The sequence below is a fragment of the Plodia interpunctella genome, chromosome 2, assembly GCF_027563975.2.
Source record: "Plodia interpunctella isolate USDA-ARS_2022_Savannah chromosome 2, ilPloInte3.2, whole genome shotgun sequence".
NCBI lineage: Eukaryota > Metazoa > Arthropoda > Insecta > Lepidoptera > Pyralidae > Plodia > Plodia interpunctella.
The window spans coordinates 389,875-405,006 of NC_071295.1; the positions used below are offsets into that span (position 1 = coordinate 389,875).

The 15,132-nt window shown below is 33.8% G+C and overlaps 1 protein-coding gene across 4 annotated transcripts in view; it reads left to right on the forward strand.

The window, feature by feature from the left end:
• LOC128674921 (cell adhesion molecule Dscam1-like) overlaps positions 1-15,132 on the forward strand; it is a 133,098-nt gene that overhangs the window by 60,391 nt on the left and 57,575 nt on the right. For all 4 annotated transcript variants that reach the window (XR_008405213.2, XM_053753924.2, XM_053753942.2 and 1 more), the window contains exons 5-7: positions 11,541-11,699; positions 13,595-13,744; positions 13,996-14,116. Coding sequence is in view for 3 of the 4 variants with exons in the window: in XM_053753924.2 (XP_053609899.1) it covers positions 11,541-11,699; positions 13,595-13,744; positions 13,996-14,116 (430 nt within the window). In the remaining variant the exon portion in view is untranslated. The remainder of the gene's footprint in view (positions 1-11,540; positions 11,700-13,594; positions 13,745-13,995; positions 14,117-15,132) is intronic.

Here is a 15,132-nt window from a genome sequence, read left to right on the forward strand (position 1 = left end):
GGGGACTCAAACGAAAGATTTTAAGAGTACATTTAAAATTTAATGTTAAAAAATTTGAATGGAATCAATTCAAGTCTAAAAGTTGTATAAGTAATCTGTTATAAATATCAAAATATAGGTTACTAGCCTTTTTGGTGTTTATAAATGTTATCTGTGGTATTTATTATAAATAAATTACTCTGTGTCCATTGCTTTCTGTTACAACGTGTTTATTTTTGTGGTATGGGCCCAACAGCCACCAAGAAGCAATTGATGATATCAGCCAAATTGAACACCAGTTTCAATTTCGAATATATAATGAGGGTTTGGTCAGAGGCGCGGGCAACAGCTAATATCATGTATATGTTTTATATATTTCAAATACTTTTTACAATATAGATAGAATATAACTAGGTAGTCTTCAGTACAGCAGTGTGCTCACACCTTAATATTTTTAAGATAAGAATCTCGTAAATTAGTTACACACTTCAACAAATTGGTAATTAGTTGAAGGACGTTAAATAAATGAGAGCATTTAACCTCGAATTTAATATAATACGATAATGTACAGCCGGTATTATTTATTTCCTTGTTTTAGAAAAAGTTGGGCTTTATTTAAAAAAATATATTCGTTTTAGAAATTAAATATTACTATTGTGTTTAGTTTCGTTAAAGGCCTGTCGTTCGACTTCGCCTTTTCTCACTATACAATGCGTACAAAAAAAAAAAAATGGCATGTCCTTCGGGATAACAAATTATATTCTACATACCTGTTTAAGTCCCTACCCAAAATGCTTACAGATTTCCGGAGACTATTCATATTATATACAAATCAGTCAAAGCATATAGGAATTATGGTGGAACAGTGCATAAAAGAAAATTGAATAAAATAATTCCTACTAAAATATTCCACATTATCATTTCTAAAAACAACTAGTAATTCTCTGAAAACACGCAATCATCGCTAGAAACAAGTGTTGCCATTAACAAAACACTGAATATTAACATTTACATCGATTGTCCTAATCGCGCAGAACAAAACACTTATTTTGTGACAGATGAGTTATCGTTTAGTGGCCTTGGACTGACAATGAATTTGGACATTGACAGTGAACTGAATCAATGGTTCTCCAAAGTGGGTTTTAGTAGACGTAGGGGAAATTTGTCTGTTCGTCGTGTACGATATCGTAATTCGTTTAACATGAAAACATCAATATCAGAATAACTTAGTCGATACATAAAATACGAGACATTTTTGACAAATGATCAAATTGAGACCGTTAATAGTCCTATTAATAAAGGCGAGGGTACTCGTGTAAGCTAGATATCGTAATGAGCCACTCGTAATGCATGAATGGCTTTTTTATAAAATGTTAATTTGTTAATATATTGATATATTGTTTAATAAGAAGAAATCTTTGGATTTACTCATGCAAGAAACAATTCTAAAAGAATAAATAACTACTTCAAAAAAATAGTGACAGTGGTCATCAATCGTTGTAATCATTTTCTTTGTAACTCGACACGACGTGTGTATCCTCTTAGGTACAACTTATGGCGGGAAAAAAATAAAACGTTATTTTTTTAAGGTTACGGATCTCCTTAAAAGCCTATCTGAGCATCAATAGCATTTCCGAAGAAGGTTGACGTCAAGCAAGCGGCCGGTCTTCAAATTAAATTTCAAATTCAATCTTAATTTTCAAAATTAAAACGGTTAATTTTTTCATGCATTCCCCGGGATGCGATATATCACACAGAGCAACGGGGAACATGGGAAAAGAGAGAACTCTGTGCTGAACATTCTACTACTGAATGTTGATACATTTAATTTTCATACAGATATAGGAGTAAAAGTTAAACACGGTACAGAGTGCAATCTGGCTAATTGATCAAATGAAAGCGCTTTCATCTCTTTTTTGCTGACGTTTATTGATGAGCATTACGTTATTAAATAAATACGTTTACTTTATATATTTTTTAAGTAAGTTAATTTCCATCCAATCTTTCCCACTAATGTAAATGCGACTGGTTTGACCGTACTACTCGTATAATCGTGTACCACTTACGAGTATGTCTGATGAAATAAATAAACGATTGATTCAACGACCCGACTTAGCAGATTTCAAACTTTATTTGTAACTAAAGTTTGAGGTATAAGTGGAGGAATGAGGTGAGAACACGCGGGAATACGAATAAAAATAAAGAAATCGGTATTGATGCTTTACCGATTTATTTATGTTTAACTCCCGACGAAAAAAGAGGGGTATTGTAAGTTTAACGTGTCTGTCTGTGAATCTGTGTATCTGTCTGTGTGGCATCGTAGCTCCGTCCGGACGGATGAACCCATTTTCGTTTGTTTTTCTGTTTCATAGATAATTTTATCCCTGTGTTCTTAGCCATGTTGCATGAAAATCGGTTCAGCCGTTCAAAAGTTGTAGCGAAATGAATATTGAAAGTCGGGGTTTTTTGATTTGTCTAACAAATAAACTTGTTATATCATGTAATATCGTAGTCTAAAATAATATAGACAATTAGGAAGTATCATGTTAATATATTGAATGTCAAAATGAACGATTGTCATCAATTCTACCGGTACAACCGACCGAAACTCAAATGTCCTCCACATTTGAGTTTCGGTCGGTTGTAATATCGATGTGGTTTTGAGGTTAATCCATTATGGTGGCCAGTGTTTGATACTGTTAGATTTTTTTTAAGCTCTTATTTAGTTTATAGTTCTATCAGACCTTATGTTTGTCTGTAATTAAATCTTACTAGTTAAATGTTAAGGCAATAACATTATGAAATGCATGACCTGATGGTGGCTTCCAACTAGGGAACTCCTCGACAGTTTACTGCATAGATATTATTTTTTTTGTCACACATTAAAATAAAAGCTTGATACAAAAATGAGACCTGCCTGAAAAAAACAACTTGTCGTGCGTTAATGTGTGGCCAAACGTTCGTTCCATAACGAATTATATTATTAAAAATCCTATTCTCTAATAAAAAAAATCGTGTTGATGTTCCCCTAATCTTCTTAATGCAACATACAAAATGTTGTCCTTTAAACGTGAGTTAGTTTTGGCTGTGCATTTTCTGTCATTCAACTACGGAAGAGTTTTAAACATTGATTTATAACAGTGTAGGTAATAGGTTGTAGCTGGTAAGAAATTACTATATAATATAAAATTTAACGTGAAATGTGCTTGTGAAGGTCTCAATTCGAAATAAATGATTTGATTTGATATAAAGATTATTGCACAAAATTACATAAAATGTACAGAAAGAAATTACGCCATATGGCATTCGCTACCAGTCAACCATAAGACCAAACAGAAACAGCATATTGGAGCGATAAATTGCATCTAATAAATAGAAAACTCTCTCACTTAATCTATACTAATAATACAAACAAATAAACATACAAGTACATAAAATACAGTATCATTAACACAAAAACGTACTCATAATATTTGACTAGTTTGGAGAAATATTTTTTGTTTCACAATGTTAACCAATTTTTATTAGTAATTTAGATTATTCATGTCGAAATATTACATTGCAGACGATCATGATAATTTCTGAGAAGAAGGATGTATTCATACAAAATCGACTCATACTCATCAAAAATATATACACAGCTGGCATTAATGAATGCTTCATTAGAGGCAGTGATCACTTGGTTATGTTCTACGTACACGTGTTTCGATAGTGTATTCTAGAAATCACATTGACACATTTATTTTTTGCAGTCTATGACATTATATGACGACCTCGGTGGCGCAGTGGTAAAGTTCTTGCCACTGAACCGAGAGGTCCCGAAGAACCGAGGGTTCGATCCCCGGTCGGGTCATAATGGAAAATGATCTTTTTCTGATTGATCCGGGTCTTGGATATGTGTATGTATATGAATGTATTTGTTATAAAATATAGTATCGTTGAGTTAGTATCCCATAACACAAGTCTCGAACTTGTTTTGGGGCTAGCTAAATCTGTGTGATTTGTCCTAATATATTTATTTATTTATATGCAAAAAATAAATTAACTCTTAAACCCTCTAGGTAGATAAACTCTCCCTCATTTTCGCGTGTTTTCTGCTCCAATTGGGGCTGTGATGCCACGAATTTCAGGGCTAGCGTAATATAAAAATCTTTTTTTTTAAATTCGATTGTTCTTTTACAACTCTCCTTGGGATTGTTTCGTTTGATCCCAAGGCTACGTATGCATTCTTGTACGATATCCAGGAGAGTATATGGAGTTGTCAAAAAGAATAGGATAGGAATTCTAGAGCGGACTACAAGCTACATTAAACTATGCAAAGATATTTCAAAAATTTTGATTTTTTGGTTTATAAATAAAATTGTATTTGATTCAATTTGAACTTTATATTGACTTATCAATATTTTCAATATCGATTATTGAAATAATTTTAATAACAAATAAATTTGTGAATTTTGAATTTCCAAGAAAATATTTTTTCGGTAAAGTTTGGAACTGAAAACTTCTTTAGTGGCATTGTACACTTTTTGTGATGGGTAGAAAATGTTGAACTCGCGTCAGGACACGTGACCCTTATCGGAAATTCGTAAGACGTCAAAAATGCATATTATTCAAGTTTTCACTTCTGCCGGCACTCCCGGAGTGCTACCCGTTGTCCTTGTCATGTCAATATAAATAAGCCCAAGTCAACAGGTCTCTAAGGACAGCCTGTGTCAGAATTAATTAGTGTATTTTAAATTTTATCACAAAAAATAATTGATAAGCAAATATAATTCCTAACCCCTGTAAGGAGGATTCCTGTAAACAGGAAGCCATCAAAAATATGCTGTAAAAAGCACCAAGTCTCGCAACTCAGCTTTTCTACCGTAAAAAGTTGTGAGATCCATGTAATACCAAATCGGTTAATTTATTTAGTCCTTACTTAAGGGACCTTCTGTTTTAGTTATTATGATATCAATATTGAAAATATTTTACGTTTTAAGTAAACAGATCAACAATACCTGCTTAGTTGCTGAAAATTCAGGCTTCCTGTTTTATCCACAACGAAGTTATTGGGGTTCGAAATTGGCCTGAATTGCTTCGAGAAAAGGATGGTACGGCCGCTTTTTTGGTCGACTTGGGGCGGTACTGCCGTGCCAACAGATTTCTCTTAACTCATAGATAAGGTCGGGAGCAAAATCTAGCTTAAAGGGTAAAAAGCGTGTAAAAAGTGATGCTTTGAGGAAGTAATCGTAAGGTACTTGTTTCAAATCTGAAATCAGATGATTGAATGAAAATGAATGGAATGAGTCTGTATATCAAGTTTTCAAAGATGACTCATCCGGTGACGGATAACATCATTAGTAACTATGTGTATACGACTATTTTCCACTAAAGAGAAGATCGTAAAAGACATGTCAGAAGCCTTTAGGCGACCTGAATAAAATCTGCCACCATTTTTAGCAATTACACAGTCAATAACAACGAAGACTTGTAAAGGGTTGTACTACACAAAACAAGCATACACATGAATTGACGATTTCTAGTTTCCGGGTCAACATCGACCATAAACAGACTTGGGCAAACGATCCGACCTTTTTTAGTTTTCTAGCGTCACCTGGCCGGTGAGGTTCGGACCCCAGGGGCTCCGAACAAATTCGGAAGTGTAAGTTAATGAAAATCTACAGGACAAATTTCCATGAATTGGGCACCCATTGTGCTATAACACAATTAAATATTAAATAAAAATAATAATAAATAAAGGAAATATTAATTTATGTAGTGTAAAAATGAAAAACTTAATTTTTAATTAGAGTACTATTTATCTCAAAAATCCTCGAGATCGAAATGGACTCTTGAGCTTCAATTTACAATTCGTACATATTTTTAGGACACAGGCAATCTGTTCGATTGGATGAAACTGGGCGTTTTGGAAACAGTCCGGACCATTCATCTCCGGCTATAAATCAGGAGATATCTACCGACAAACCATTAGTCCGTTCCGCTGATAATTCGGACAACTGCATTAGGTATTCTGGTTATTTGTAGGAAGACACACATACCTATTGCTGGTATAACCCTAGAAACTAGAAACTGGGCTGCAACAACCCTAATTTGGCATGAATAGAGAGAGAAAACTTATGTTTACCAATGAATGATTAATGGGACTCCATAAGTAATACCAAATTTACTTAATTGATTTTGATGTTTAGCGAGTATATGCATATTAACGCACAACGTATAAATAATAATGAGACGAAAAAATCTGGAATCGAGCGGGAATTGACACCGCGCCCCTGTCTATCCGGGACAGTGTTCTTGATCTCACTATTATTTTCAAAAATAAGTTAAAAAGCATGTGTGACAAGTATAACAAATCCATTTCAAGCACAAGTATAATTATTTTATAAATAAAATATTCGTAGTGGATAATATTCGGAACTACCAACCGATTCCCAAAATGTTCCCGGAGATAAACAAAGTCACAAAGGTCGTGTGGATGGGTTACTCTCGTCTATTTGTCATTATTTGGCTTTCATTGACATTTACTGGTTGTTTTTCAGTTTGCATTGTTGTGTTCCGATTCTGAAGAGTGAAGAGGCAGTGTAATTACAGAGTATTGTGGTAAAAGATAAACCACAAAGTAGGCAACACGCGTGTGACAGGTGATGTTGCAAGAGTTGATAGATTGTGGTGACCTCTTACTATGATGAGGACCGTATGCCTCTAAGCCTACTTGCATAAAAAATAAATAAATTAAAGATTTTCATAAATTTCTGAGTGACGCAGCTAGACATTGTACAAATTTCTTTCTTTGCTATTGCAGGGTATGATAACGTTCGTTACGAAACGTGTTATATTCGTAGTTCGTTTCACACCGAACAAGGTATAAATCATCAATATCGACATGTTCATAAATCTATGCAGATAATAACTCACCTGAAATTGTAACATGGGATTTAGTGCAAAGCTTTTTACATTGTCTACATTTAAATTAGATAAGGTATATATTTAGATAGAGAGGTAATAAATTAGATTTATTTTAATTAGCTTTAGTTATTTAGTTTTTTTTTTTCGATTTTAAATTTATTAGCTTTCCCATCGTGTAGGCATCAATTCAACGTTTCATATCATATTTTTTTCTGTCAGTGATTTTGTTTTCTCGATTACGTAGCAACTCAATTTCCAGTACTCCAGTGACTATAATTAAACTCATTCGTCTGTGGTCGTGCCAGGACACTCGATCTGTCCAATCGATTCTCTAATCGAGTATATTTGTACTCGTTTTTGGTGCTGCCTAATGCGACTAAGCAGTCGTTTTATTTTCGGCATTTGTTTGTCTTAATGGCTCTAATTAGGTCGTTGGTTCTAATGTTACAGATGTGTATGTGTCTTTTGTTAAGATTTATTTAACAAGGTGTTATTTTGTTTCATCTACCTGATATCTGTGCTAAAATCCTGTAATGTTGAAATCGATTCATGAGCTTGAATTTACCATTTAATTATAATGTACCTATGTATGTTTTACATTAAACAATAAAGTTTAACAAATAAATAAGTTGCGCGCTTGTTTGTTTAAAGTAATTTTATTTCATACCATAACATAATACCTACATAAGAGTAATTTAAAGCGATCTTTTCCAGTCACCTGGTAAGAAAAAAAAATTGAAGATTTGGTTTTTCCATTACCCTATTGTTATTTAAAGGTAACAGTGATACCAGTTTTAGTTTAATGAAGATTCGGTATAAAACAGATCTTTTATACGCTGTAAAATTTCACTAAACAAACAAAACGTTTTAACTTTGTAAAAGAATAGCTTAAATTAACTTTTCATAGGAATTTTCAGTCAACACGTAATATCATCCACGTCGACTTTAAACATTCTCAATTTCCCTCTGACATTCGAGGCTTAATTAAAACATAATCCTTTGTCTGTGGGCTATGAATTTTAAGCTAGAATAACAATTTTTACAATAACATTTAGGTGGAAAGGGCTAAGGGCTCGACTTAATTGAATTCGTCGACCGCGGCTCGGAGGGGCGGTATATAGGGTCATTTCATTTATTCAAAACTTAATTCAGAATTTGGGAATTGTGAAAACATTCATTAGTTTATTGTTTCCGCTTAGTTGAGCCTTCTCAAATTAATTTAACAATTATATTATGATGTATATATAGGTGTCAAATTGACATTTATAAGTTTATTGCTATTACTATGTAACCGAATTTCATAATAATAAATTGACGTAACTTAACTTTATATGACTTGTAAATAATTGGCACACAGACCTTAAATTATAATTTTAATGACAATATTTCATTGCCTACTTTTTGACAAACTATGTGTTCAATAAATTTTAATGACAATAATTAATAATATGTATATAATGTTATTCTAAATTTAAATTTGTACGCCATATTGGAGACAAAACATAGTGATACTATAACTACGCCATTTCACGCCTCCGACTCCACTCAACTAGCCCCCTAGTAATGTCTATAAAAATCTATAATCAACTCCCAAACGCCGTTAGAGAAATAGAAAATATCAAAACGTTTATACAAAAAGTTAAGGAAATCTTGATTAATAAATGTTATTACACAATTAATGAATATTTAGAAGATAAATTTACACAATAAAAATTAATTCAAATAATTAAAATACTTACTTGAGGATGAACTTTTGACATTAATTTTTTTTAATTTTATTAATATTATTATTATTATTGACTTATCAAAAATGTATGACTGATAATAGATTATGCCTAAAGATGAAACATGAAGTAATTTATACTTTTTTTGTATTTATATATGTCGTATTTATGATGTCTTATGATATGCTACTGGCTTCCTTGTGGCAGCTATTGAGGAATAATCGTTATAGGCGATTGGATTGCCATCAGATCGCAAGAATAATATATGTATGTTCTTAAATAATTCTTGTTTTAATATGACTTATACATAATTTGAAGTAATTTCTTATCGAGTGAATTCCTTGTATTGCTAACACTAGTGTCAGACTTTATTCTAGTCGCAAAAAAGTCGTGACTTAAACAAATAGAACTATAGGTAAATTTATACTTATTATCATCATAATTTAAATGAAATGCTGATAAATGAAATGACAATAAAGCATTTTTCTGTGTATAATAACAAATAATACTTAAAGTATGTATTTGGAATAACTTTTAAAACTACTCTACTAAAGTACGTAAAAATACCTTTTATTTTTTCAAATTATTTGTTACTTTCGAGTGAAAATATGTTTAAAATATTGTTTGTAAGTCAAAACATAATCGCAACAAAAGCAAACACTTTTTTATATAAGTTGTAAGTACCAATATTTATTTTGTAAAAAAAATGCGTCAGCATTTTGTGAGCTTTCAAAATCCATCGCATCTCGTATCGCACAAAGCTTCCAAAGCTTCTCCTGGTTTATGTTAAGAGAGTGTGTCGCTTCAGGCAACATGGAATGGATAAACTGAATAAAAAAGTAAAGCCCTATTTCTGTTACAAAGAAAACGTAAAATATCGTTATTGTGTGTGTATTTTAATGTGATAATTTTGAGGCGACACAGATCCGAATGAAACCGATACATGTGAATATAAATAAATAATTAAATATAATTAGGACAAATCACACAGATTGAGCTAGCCCCAAAGTTCTAATAGTTCTAAAATTCTATACATATATAGATAAACATCCAAGACCCGGGCCAATCAGAAAAAGATCATTTTCCATCATGACCCGACCAGGGATCGAACACGTGATCTCTCGGTTCAGAGGCAACCACTTTACCACTTCGCCACCGAGGTCGTGATGACGCCACGCAGCCTACGGTCAGCGTAAAAATAAACTTAATTTTAGATACAACTGGCCTGCCGGCATGTCTGACGACAACCATTCTTAGGAACGCTTTAGTTGCCTAGACTATGTGACCCTTAGTTGCTTCATACAACATCCACGAAAGCATAATTATTATATGAATCGGTGGTGATATGTAATATTATCTTCTTATTTTCATGCCTTTTCCTGTTTGGTGCCAAGGTTTGAGGTTTCTCCCTGGGAGAGAAGCCTTATAGCATTAAGTCCACTTATATTTATTCTTTAAATTATGCAACAAAGTTTAAATCAAATTAAGTGGTCAGAGCGGAATCACTCGCGAATCAATCACGGCATACAATAAAATTACAGCTCGCTAATCGCTCAATGGTTGGCGCGACGTCTTTACTTTTTAATGTAGTTGTTACGGCTAGAGCTTCAATTTTCGGATATCGCTGTTTTATCGGCTTTATTGCGTATACTCAGTGCCGATACTGGAATATTTCCGTGTTCCTGATCTCACAATATTTCAGAATATTCATATACATTTCTTTGTAAGAAGTAGGGAAGCGACAAACATAGAATCAATGACGATGATCTCATTATAGACATAAAGAGACACATGGCGTGTGGTTCCGCCCTAGAATAGAACCACTACATATCCTCCCGTGGATGTCTTACGAGGCGAACCGGGAACATGCCGAGATAAGAGAGATAGATGATAGACATGATGACATTGATGAAGTTATAAAAAGTACTTTAAGTTTCAATTATTCTTTATAATTCCCCTAGAAACTATATTCTTAATTTGTACCACGACCATTATTTTCAAAAACGTGCAAGTTTATGAACGACGCATTAAAATAAATCTTTTAAACTGCGTATTTCAGACGTTGCGCGATAGTGTGCTGTATAATAAATCACATTATGATTATTTACGTGACGCGCTTCCTCCGGGGTACTATTCTCTGTATTTATGCGATAATTTACGAACACGATACATTAATGATGTATTCCTTGGCGAGTAATTCGCGGGAATTATATCGTTGTGCGAAATTATACTGGAACTTACCCACCAGATTGGGTAATCTTAGACCTATAACTCGCGATGTTGTAAATATATCATAGTAATGATTTACTTTTAAGTCTTATTAAAAACTATAACATTTTGTGTGAGAAAACTTCAATATGACTAGTTTAAAGTAATTAATGTTAATGATGTAGCTCTCTGAAGACTCTGATGTATAGGATTTCTATACAATCTGGTACATAATACTAAAAATTATACTTGGTGTACCACTTCTTCATTTTTCTCGAGCGGAAAAAATTGTCAAACAATAAAACACTCTTATATTTTTTTTCTGTATCACGCTTATCTGTCTTTATTTTCAATATTCCTTTCATAGATCTGCTGGAAGAAATTTCATTTGAAATGAGCGGCGTTTCTGTATGTTATCCTAATAAATGAATTAATTATAATCCTTTTATTCCAGATATTTACAGATTCATATGAAAATAATTATACTTTCCTAAAAATTAAGATTAGAATTAAATTAAAATTAGTAAGATTTTCAGAAGCCTGCAGACCCCAGCATCCTCTCCGATATTATCATCAGTACTGTTCCACTCCCCTTGACCCTGCGTACAACTCCTAGAGACTTCACGCGTAAGATTGCAATGAGGTTATCCATGACTGCATCTCTAAACACGGCTAACTTCAAAACTTAAATATATTCTGAAAATATAATTTCTTTCGCAGTGGTCTGGCAAGACTGGAGCGTCCGCGTCACCGCCACCCCAGCCGAAGCGGGCGGCCCGGCGCTCCTCACTTGCGTCGCGCCGGCCAGTATCAGGGAGCACTCGTCAGTGGCGGCGTGGTACAGAAACGACGCCGTGTTGCCAGCCACTGATCATTTAGGTAAGCCCTAAAATACAGAGATCAAGAAAACTACTATATTAGGATGATTTCCATAAAAATTCCCGGCCCAATCAGACTAAATTAAACTTCTTTAAAGTATATTATCTAACTGTATAAACATTTTTTCCTGACCACACTTTATACAAATCTGTGTGTCAGACAACAAAATTAGGGTCTATGTCTAGAGTGTTCCGCCACGACATTTGTATTCATTGCAGGGCTTTCATCTGTATGATAAGCCTGAGAAGGGTTTAGGCTCTATTAGTGGTCTCCTCAGAACGACCCTTGTCTAAGTTGTACAGATTTGTATAATTATGTGCAAAGGTGCGAGGAAGAAACTATGTATACAAATATCTCTTCTTTATGTATTGTTACACAAGTATTAGTTAAACTTGATAGGTTTTTGTTTCTATCTAGGTACCGATTTAAAAAATCCCTTAGGTAAGTACCTATATAGTTTCGTCATGAATAAGCTCCGTAACTATTAATACTAGAATGCTGTAATTTGTTATGCATATATCACAATTCTGTATAGATACTCGTATATCACAATAAGTAAAGATTGTGTGTGTGTGTGGTTCATATTCTTAATAATGGTTTTATAGATTTGTGGGGTGGTTTATATAAATAATATAGTAACCAAGTAACAGAGATAAAGGCAGGTATATTATGATGTGTAGACTCCTTCATAGCATACATGCCTAAACAGTTTTACGTGTACCTATCATAAGGACATGCGATGGGATAGGAAGCCGTAAATAGGGTGATACGAGATATCAGACGTTGCTTTAGAGACAGAATAACATTTGATAAAAGGGGTCAAATGGCTCTAAGAAGTTCTTAATAAAGCATTTTAGTTAGCAAATTCTAAACTATATTTATTTTTAATAAACCAGAAGGATATATAAGGCCGTTAGTTAGATATAATTTGCTTTTAGTAAGGTTCAATTACGGTTACATAACTTCTATTATGTAAATACACAGTCATGTAATACGTGATATACGATCTCAGTAAAGCTGTACAGAAACACAGACAACGATATTAGTTCTAGATGTGAGCTGCAACTAAGCTTGATAAATGTTCCCGAATTGCTGCTCCCGACATTGCTATATGAATATCTATGGCCAATTATATGTATGGAAAACTTGAACAATTTTGTTTAACTTTGTTTTACGTTCATTAAGTTTTCTACATGTTTATGTAAACGCATCAAATATGTGTTTACATAAACAAGATCTTCATTTTTTGGTTCTTATAGTTTGTAACTGAAATAGACTATAAAATATACCCGCCGATCCGCAGTCGAATACCTGCGAATCCCAAACTGCTTATCCATCACAAGGAAGAACCTGTGCCAGCAATTCAGGACGATTCAAGGAGACGTTTAAATCACATCATGATCTTTAGTAAATTCCAAAATTACTATCAATCAGTCAATCAATCAATCTATATCAATCAGCCGATCAGATAATGGAGCTACAAATCAACTATCTTAAATAACAACTTCATGATTTGTTGTACAAAGAATTTATCTTTGAATGCATACCATCTACAATTAATAAATAAATAAATAAATATATTAGGACAAATCACACAGATTGAGCTAGCCCCAAAGTAAGTTCGAGACTTGTGTTATGGGATACTAACTCAACGATACTATATTTTATGAATAGATACATATATAAATAGACATCCAAGACCCGGGCCAATCAGAAAAAGATCATTTTCCATCATGACCCGACCGGGGATCGAACCCGGGACCTCTCGGTTCAGTGGCAAGAACTTTACCACTGCGCCACCGAGGTCGTCAAACTTTTAAATTAATATACTATTAATTTCATTTCAGAAATGATTAATGCTTTTCATCATTTAACATTTACATTTTCTTTTACAGCCGGTCCAACAATCCTAGTCGATGACGGTTGGAAGCTCATAGTCCGGTCTGTGGCAATAGAAGACTCGCGTGCTCAATATTCCTGCTCAGTTCTGGACTCGCTCACTGGCGAGCGGCGACAGAGCGCGCCCATAGGACTGGATGTATCTCGTGAGTATTTTAATGTTTTCTTCTGAGATGAACGAGACCTAACATAACCTCATCTTGAATCAATAATAAGCGCTAATGATGAATGTGTTAATTACGTGCTGTGGATGCGACGCGAGTGTGTAGCTTTTTGTCCTGCGTCATACCCTGAATGGGATCGCTGTTTTGCGCCTAAAGTATTGTTAACAATAAATTGTAATGCCCCACCGTATCCCATAATGTCTCCCATTAAACAATTGAATTTCCTGTTCCAGCCACAAGCCTTCCATCATCACCTCGGGCGCTGACTCACGGGCCGTGGGAGGCCAGCGTGAGGCGAGGCAGCGATGTTGTCTTGCCTTGCCTTGTCCACAGCAACCCACCGCCCACCATCACGTAAGATTATTTTTACTGAAATCATATTCATATTATTTATTCGCACAAATGTTACACAGATCGTTTGTTTCTTTGTCTAGTTGAACTCGCTGTTCCAATCTTTTCTTGGCGTACCTATTTCCTCAAATTTTCCACAATTTCGAATTGTTTGTTTGTTACTATTTAGAAAGACTTATAGCTAAGTAACAATTAAATATATATTCGCGCATATATTGCAAAAAAAAGATGCACGAATGTGAAAAAAACTTGCGCATTATTGAAATCCTTTTCAAGTGGCGCCAAAGTAAACATAAGACGATGGCAGTAAGTAGATTTCTGTGTCGTAGTGTTGGCAGCCCTGGCAGGATTTGTCTGATGTAATACAAACAGATGATAAAACGGTGTGTATTATTGTTGGTAACATCAACCTTTTGAAGTTTTATTTATCCTTAACCAACTTGATGTTTATAAGATATTTGTCATCCAAAATCAGAATCAGCGTACTTAGTTTAAATTATGTAGCCATCTTGCTCAAACACGATGACGTTTAATTTTAAAACTAAATTCCTACGGTCTTATTTATAGTATTTTATTTAATTAAACTAAGATAGGTAACATGTAAAAAATAAATCCTATTCTATTTCACTGCTGGACAAACCCCATTTTCGGAATAAAATGAAAATCTGCCTCTGTCCAAGAGGTTGTGTTTCTGAAAAAAAAAAAATATTCTTAAATTTTTTAAAATATATTTTTAATTCACCATCCAACACTTTTATCAACAATCAACTGCTAACAATAATTTTATTTATGCAACTACTTATGAGATTTCACAATTTCATTCCATGAGCATTATCGTACACACATTTACACATATAAAAGAAGGAATACAAATGCTTCAACTCCAATTTATTCGGCACACATGTGTTAATGCTACTCCTCTATCCAGGTACTACCATTCTCTGGAAGTACGGATTAAGATGCGAATTTCTTTGTTTTGGTAAAAACAAATGGTCCCATCAAATCCCGGCAATGGAACT